Below are 8,137 nucleotides of genomic sequence, written 5' to 3'. Positions count from 1 at the left end.
AATACCTCAAACTCATGTTTTCCCATCTTCTCCTTGAGGTGTAGAAGAACTATATAGACGAGATCTGTGTCACCGCTGGCTGTGGCTTTCAATAGAGCAATGACTCCCTCTTCCAACGATAGAAGTAAAGGCACTTGTAATTTGCTATGCGTTTCATATTCTAATATCTGTAAAAGTTAAAATAATTTGAATGAACGAGAAAGATACAACATGTAGAAAATAGATATATGGAATGAATTGAAATATTATAAAAAAAATTATAATAAATAAATAAAAATAAAAAATTGTTGGATCAAATGTAAACTTTAGGAATGAATGTTGCACTAAAAATAGCATTGAATCATTATAATTTTTAATAAAATAACCCGACCAGAACTGTAGATGTCAATGGATTTCTATAAATTGGAATGAAATAAAAATCACTTAATGCATACTTTTTACGATACAGAAGAAAAATAAACGCATTATTACCTTAATGGCAAGCGCTTTCCTGCCTTTCTCTGCGGCTTTCATAGCAATAGTGGAATACGAGATACCAGGAATGTTTCGAAGCTTTTCACCTATTTCCCGCGCCGCACTCTCGTTGTCCAGATGTGGTTGTGTTACCTGATAATATTTTTTTAAGCTTAATTTAGTTAGTACAATTTTTATGAATTTCTAATGATGACAAAAATCTCTAATGAAAACACATCTTATATATAAAAACCAATTGCTGTTCGTTAGTCTCGCTAAAACTCGAGAATGGCTGATCTGATTTTTATAATCATGGTTTTGGTGTATTCTGAATAGTCTATGGAAGGTTTAAAAGGCAAGAACAATACGGAGGCGGGCGAAGCCGCGAACGGGAAGCTAGTATATATATACATTTTAGTAATAATTGACTACAACTATATAACTGCAACTAATATTATAAACTTGTTTATTTGTTCCTAAACAAAGTGGACATAGCAGTATAGTAATATTAAGTTGTTATGCATTTGAAATAATAAAGCACGTAAAAAAATCTCGTGAAAAAGATATATCGGCATAGACTAAATAAATAAACATACCTTGTAACAAGCCCAATGTGAGAGTACTCTCGTTTGACCGTCCTTTAATTGCAAATACGAGGCGATGTGTCCCGCGAGGCAATGCAGTCTGCGCCAAATCAGTCGGTCTAGAAGTATTCTCTCACCTAGATTTTGAACTCTGGGATTCGAGTTAAGTACATTATTTTAAAAGCATAAAAAGGAATTGGGTTTGATTTTGCAATAAGTTGAGTTTTAGAGCCCTGGCTTTATTATAAAGTATTTTCAGCTCAGGCAGGAAATTTAAAACAAATTGTATGTGAAATGCTGGGTTTTAACTTTTTCTTAGGTCGTTTTAACAATTATTATATTGAAAGAGATATAAAGAGAAGCTAATCCTAATCCTGATATAATTTCACCATTATCTCTGATCAGTAATTTTAAACCTCTTCACGATGGAGGTGATTTAAATCTCTGGAATACTTGCTCTAAAAGACAACCCAAATTATAAGAACACATAAAGTAAACAATATAATATACAATATAATAAAACGTATATTAAAAGGATACTGCAAGAAAGTCAAAGGTATAGCGACTCTCACATCCCGTACAGCATTGAGCACCCTCAACCACCGGCACGTGGTCACATAATGTTCCGTAAGAGCGGGCTCTAATAAGAACCCCTTGCCAAACTGCGCCGCTCGTATCAACATTTTCTGGACGTCAGTATTGAATTCGAAGGCCGCTGCATCTATGCAATCTTGCACTGCGGTAGAGAGATCCGGCTTTACGAGACGGATGTATTCGTCCGCTCTGTGGCTGCGTTTCTGGATAGTAATAATTTATTTATATGGGTGGTATTTAATATAATGTAAGTAGGTTTTAATGAAAATATTTTTTAATCCTTTGCTTGTCTCTAGTGACTAAAATCCACTCTTATCCAACATTAGTATCCCTGGCATGTATTTGACTATTTTTTTTAATTATTTTGATATAAAATACACTTTTTTAATATGATATGATAGGATTAGTTCGATTTCAAGATATAATATTCATGATATACTGATTCTAAGTGAAAATTTTACAAAAAAAGATAAAAACTGCATTTATTGAGACCAAATTAAATTAATAAGACAAATACTATGGGATCCCAAGAGTTTTATAGAAAAACAACTAAGTAGATTGTTTACCTGAAATTGTTTAGAAGCTTCCACCAGATAAGATCCGGGGGCTGTGCTATTTATCCTGAATATCTTTTCAACCACAACAGGCACCTTCTGTATCAACTCATGAGTCATTTCAGAGATCACTCTAACACAGTCCATTTCTGGTATTATGTGGAAGGGTCCATCATAAGGGTAGGTAATAGATTGCCCATTGAATCCATAGATACACATCATGTCATCCCAGTGACCAATTATGGCTTGGGAACCACACCTGAAATTTTTTATGGTATGAAAGAAAATGTTTGTTTATGCTGATCAAGAAACATATTTTCTCTAATTATAATCGTCATTTCTGATTATTAAAATAAACAGTTGTTGTCAATGAAAACAATGCTCATATAATGTAAGTTTCATATAAAAAAGCATTATTAAAATTGTTTTAAATAGTCGAAAGTTCTGAGGTATCTCACACAAAAAAATACAGTTGAATTTTTCTCTCCCTTTTAATAAGTCGGTTGAAAAGTTATTCAAGTATCTATATATAGTTTTGTCAGTTGAATTATTTTTCCAACGAACTGTATCAAATGTATTGTATTGTTTTTGATAATTTAATAATAATTCTTACGTTTTTACTCACCACACTAGTTCCTTTGGTTGTTTTATGTAACCCGTGTCAATTTCACAATATTTATTCTTAAAATCAGAAGAACCTATCCATAGGAATCCAGAATCAGTGAACAACGCGACATGGCGGCCATTTTGTGAGGGCACAATTGATAGAACTTGAGTATATGCATTTTTAAATTCTGGACGCTAAAAAACATTAAAATTTAACATGAATGAGACATGTTACAACCTGAACTATTCATGCAATATATATTCCTGAAATAAGAACTGGTAACTGGTCATAATTGTGGGATAAAAATTGTGCTATGATTATCTCAGGCTCAAACTATCTAAGTACAAATTGTTATACACAATGGTGTAGGTATTGAGAAGAGACAGCTGACAAACAGACAGTTACTTCCGCATTTCAAATATAAATAGGAAATAAAAGTGTAAAGTCCTCATACTTAATTAAATCTCTATCTCCATTCTTTTAAATGTACTTAAAAAAGAAAGCGTCACAAGTGCTTACCATAAGTATGGGCCTAGTTTCTCCTAGCTGACATTTAAACACTTCCTTATCACGGCACACAAGGAAACTGATTTGTGTTGACGATCGCTGCCCAGTACTCAGCACGCACCATGAACTTATTGGCAAGTTAGCTCCTGAAATTAGATTTTAAGTTAAAGTGTATAAATGTATTTGTTCAACATTGATAATTAAATACCTCCATAAAATTTTGATACTTACTTGGTAGATCAGGCACAGATCTTATTTTTGGGTCAGAAACATTGCTGACTAAGAACATTCGGTTTGTGGTGGTGATTATAGCTAAGCCAATACCGTGAGGGTTTGAGAATAATTGAGCTTTACACACCTGTAAATATATACACCAATAAGGACTCTGCAAATGATGAGTTTTAAAACTTTCCATATAATATTGAAAGCATTTATGCTTGCACCGTAATAATTTATCAAAATGGAGATAGATATAAACATCCTATCTTTTGAGTTGGATAAAACTGCATGGCAATTCAGTTGTTTAGGAGTCTTGAGCATGAACTATATGACACATTATTTATATATAGATTAATATCATATGATCAAACCTTTGTATCTCTGACTTCTTGGCCCATGCTAAAAGTCTTCTGGTATGCTCCGAACATATCATAAACAAGCACATCACCACTCTCCTGTATACACAGTAACTGTTCCCCATCAGACCAACCCATGTGAACTAACACACCACTGTTCCACTGAAAGATTTATTTGAGAAATAAAAATGACTGTTTTTAGTAGAGAAGAATTTCAGTTGAATTGATTCTTACATATCATTTATGCCTAACACAGTAAACTTAACACACACAACACCCATTTATGATAATGGTTTTATAAAGCTTCATTATGAAATGTTATTAAAGATTCATACCAATATCTTGGAGATAATATTGCCAACACCATTATAAATTGTTATAACTGGTTTTGATGTGGTCGTAATGCGGACAAATTGTTTCTTGTCTCTTACAACAGCTATCGGACCTCCATAGGCTGCACCACTGACTATCATATTACCCAAACCTTCATCCATGGTCCATACCATACTGTACAGGTCAAATTTCCTGTAATTTTATATATATATACATATAATAAATGTAATCAGTTTTGCATTATGTTATATGTTTGATGCCGTTACCTGTAGTACGAATCCAACTGAAACCAATCCGCTGTTAAAAGGGCTGACATTTTTCGTAATTATTGTGTTAAAAGTAGGAGAAATCTGGATATAATAAAATAAGTGAACTGATTGATTTTTATGAAAAAATCGAGAGTTTCTTATTATTTAAATATAGGAACAATATTTTATTTATAATTTGGAATAAGAATAAATTGGTTGTAATATCAAATATATTGCAATTACAATCATTACATACAATAACAAACCACAAATGAGAACTTTGCGTCAAATGTTATGATAAGAAACTGTCAAATGTCATCATGACAGACGACAATGTCTTTGGCGTTGAAGTTCGATCATGCAAGGATCATTATTAATTAAATTAATAATACCAGAGATATATTAAACGTCTATTGAATTATTATACGAGTACTTACCTCTTTTACGTCCATGAGTTCGATAAAGCCACAAATCATCATCATCAGGCCATATATGTTCCCACTGCTGGGACATAGGCCTCCTATGAGGGTTCAGGCTATAATCCACCACGCTGGACAAGTGCGGGTTGGCAGATGTCACATGTCGTCGAACTTTTGTTTCTTGGACATGCCGGTTTCCTCACGATGTTTTCCTTCACCGTTTAAGCAGTGGTGATGTTATCCACATGCGCAGATAAATTGAAAAATCTATTTATTTCCTGCACGCTCGCCCGTTCTCGAACCCCGACTTATCGATTTTGAAGTCCGAGGTTCTCACCACTGAGCCACCACTGCTTAAGCCACAAATGAAAGTTTGTTATATATTATATATTTTTATGTTTTTAATGGTTCAAAACTTGTGTGAGATAATATTTTGTTGGTATTTAGATGTACATTTTATGTTAGAATTTAGGCAAACTTGAAAAGCCAAATTTATTAGGTACTGTTTTAAGGAACATGTTGTGTTATATATTAAACGAATAGAATATTAGAATGTGTTATGCATTTCAGATTCTAGTATTCTATTCAGTTCGTTTCAGATATAGATAAAGTTACTACGTTAAGATATTAGTTACGACGTTCCTATCAATTTTCACTGAAATTTTTTAAGCATCAAATTTTTTAAATCTTTATCCATTAAAATAATATTTATACATGTGCTATTTTTACGCATGACTTCAAAAACTAAATTAGTTATTTGTCAGCATATCTTAAATATTTTCAGTTTAACTTTACATTTCTCATTTTAAAATGGTTTTCACTTTCTAGAAAAACTTAACCGTAGGAAATCGGACCTAGTACCGCTTTCCAACCAAACGCGTACCTACAATTTGCTTTACGATTTCTTTTAAAGAAGTACTCGTAGAGCCAGTTTTAAAAACAAGATTCACTTATAGTTTCTATGCGATTAAAATACCAATCATATTAATTACACGGACACCAATATTTACGGTGTGGACGTCACTAATTACACATTAAAAGATAAATGTCACTCTTTACATTAATCATATTCTATTGAAACTTAATAGTTGAAAGGAAGCATAATGATAAGGTAATAAACCAAAAAAAAAAAAAAAAAACAACATTAATCATAATGATACAATGAGCGAGCCACAGTTATCATATTTGTTACTCGTAGAAATACTACTATTGCTTATGTAATACTATTGCTCCCAGAACTCACCGTCGTCTTCAAACTTAGACTATTACAAATGCATTATGAGTCCCGATTCCCGAACATACCCTACCAGCTATAGCAATTGTTTGATAGGGTTATAATTTATAACGTAGGTATCGTTGAATACTGAGCTGGTGAAGTGGTCATCTCTGCTCATGTACCTTTGCAGAGATAGAGCCTCGGAAAATACGTTGCCCACTTTTAAGGGGTAAGGGATAAGGAACTGTAGAAACAAAAGACTCGACGACGGGAATTAAGGTTTGCTCTTGGAGAAGTAAGGAAAAATCCCTTAAACCCCATCACCAAACGAACCAATGATATAACTACTATTTTAGGCCGCTGTTCTATGGGTGTGTGCCGAAGTATGCTCGACATCCACATTTGGCTTATGTTATGTTTCATTATATTTTATCCAATTAATGTTACGAAATTATTATAGATTCATTTTATTGAAGTATACGTTTCAAGAATTAACTAAAGAACGCATTGTCCTAGGGAGGTGGTCAGATGTTATTTGGTATTCATCCTTTACGTAATCCATTTTACTTGTATTTTGACGTCTTTTGAGTAGAGTATATTTCGGAGTATATTCGTACCAAAACGTTGTAGAATAACACAAAGAAAGGCCATCGGTACGACTTTTAGCTTTTACGGGAGAGCTTTATTGTTGTTGGAAGTTCATTCCATACTTTCAATACTTCAGCAGAGAGTATTCTTTATGTACCTTTGAAGGAATTTCTAGTAACGGCGAATATATGCGATTCTGAAGAAATCGAAAACTAAATATTTGGAACTAGTACAAGTAGCGCGGTACTATTTCTGAACTTTATTTACTTATTTCTGAATATACGCAGCACATGGACCTGATATTAAAATATAATTTTTAAGAAGTAACTATTTACTTGTAGGTAGAACAATTTTCTCATATGCTTAATATATGTAATTGAGTAAACTCGTAAATAGATCATTAGAAGACATGTCTCTCTATTGATTTTCTGGGATATAAAGCTTTTATTACGAGTCATGACCCATCGAATATCAATTATTTATAAACAACCGGGCTAATAGCATTTTCATTCAGATAAAAAGAGTCATTAACACGATAATTAAATGATGTTCGCATGGACGGTCACGGGCCATTTTCTCACGAGTCGGCTCGTCCATGGACTATTAAGTAATGGAATTCATGTTTGTAATGAGTTTTGTTGTCTATTTTATTCTACATCAAAGTTCATTCGAATACATACTGTTATGCCTCCCGTGTGGTTCTATTTAAATAGTTCTGACAATTTGAAGGCGATTTAGTTTTTTCTTAAAAAAAAGTTATGTCTTTGAAAGTAAAAGCACCCTAAGTTATTGCTCAAAATATCACTTGCAAAAAACCTTTGAACCGTTTTGAAAATAAGTCTAAATAGACAAAAATGTTACTTTGTATGATCATTGTTTAAGATATACATATATACTTGCATATTATGTTTCTAATAAAAAGGTAAACTAGTACCATTTTTTAAATTTAAATACGTTTATTTGTCAATCTATATCTAACACCGTACTATAAAACTATATATAAGACAATACCATAAAACCAAATATAATAAAATAAATCTGCAATAAGTATTTAAATATTAAATTGATGATGTACCTTAATTACATAATTTCTTCACAATGTTTTATAGATTGTAATTCTGATTTCCAACACGCTAAGTAATGACTTCTAGGTCGTGGGATAGGAAAGACGTGCAGCAGAACAGTTTACAAAATATCGCATATATAAGTATGTGCATTATATTGTATTTATAACTACAAGGTGTCCTTCGCTGTTTTACTCGCGTTTTATCTGCAAAAATGGATTCTTGAAAAAAGGGCATTCAGTGCTTGACACTTGGTCTTGCTATTTTCATGTGAAATTTTAATCAAATACGTCCTTAGTAATGAAAGCGTAACAGACAGACAGGCTTTGGCATTTTTAATATCTGTATAGACTTATAAAAACTAGGTGTAGTTTAAATAACCTTATGCTGATGAC

At 32.6% G+C, this 8,137-nt stretch overlaps 1 protein-coding gene across 2 annotated transcripts in view; it reads right to left on the bottom strand.

Moving 5' to 3' along the window:
- LOC119838541 (vacuolar protein sorting-associated protein 16 homolog) overlaps positions 1-4,909 on the bottom strand; it is a 9,721-nt gene extending 4,812 nt beyond the window's left edge. The window contains exons 1-12 of one of the 2 annotated variants that reach the window (XM_038364529.1): positions 4,893-4,909; positions 4,474-4,557; positions 4,210-4,399; positions 3,890-4,036; positions 3,531-3,657; positions 3,312-3,445; positions 2,811-2,986; positions 2,198-2,444; positions 1,578-1,834; positions 1,050-1,188; positions 472-606; positions 6-167 (exon numbers count right to left, since the gene is read on the bottom strand). In XM_038364529.1, coding sequence (XP_038220457.1) covers positions 6-167; positions 472-606; positions 1,050-1,188; positions 1,578-1,834; positions 2,198-2,444; positions 2,811-2,986; positions 3,312-3,445; positions 3,531-3,657; positions 3,890-4,036; positions 4,210-4,399; positions 4,474-4,523 — 1,764 coding nt within the window. In that variant the 5' untranslated portion in view covers positions 4,524-4,557; positions 4,893-4,909. Of the gene's footprint in view, positions 1-5; positions 168-471; positions 607-1,049; positions 1,189-1,577; positions 1,835-2,197; positions 2,445-2,810; positions 2,987-3,311; positions 3,446-3,530; positions 3,658-3,889; positions 4,037-4,209; positions 4,400-4,473; positions 4,649-4,892 lie in introns of those variants that run through there. The other variant, XM_038364521.1, reaches the window with a different exon arrangement.
- Between the last annotated feature and the right edge of the window lie 3,228 nt (positions 4,910-8,137).

The sequence above is a fragment of the Zerene cesonia genome, chromosome 3, assembly GCF_012273895.1.
Source record: "Zerene cesonia ecotype Mississippi chromosome 3, Zerene_cesonia_1.1, whole genome shotgun sequence".
Lineage (NCBI taxonomy): Eukaryota > Metazoa > Arthropoda > Insecta > Lepidoptera > Pieridae > Zerene > Zerene cesonia.
The sequence above is the reverse complement of the archived record's forward strand: the minus strand, read 5'-3'. Positions and strand labels throughout refer to the sequence as shown.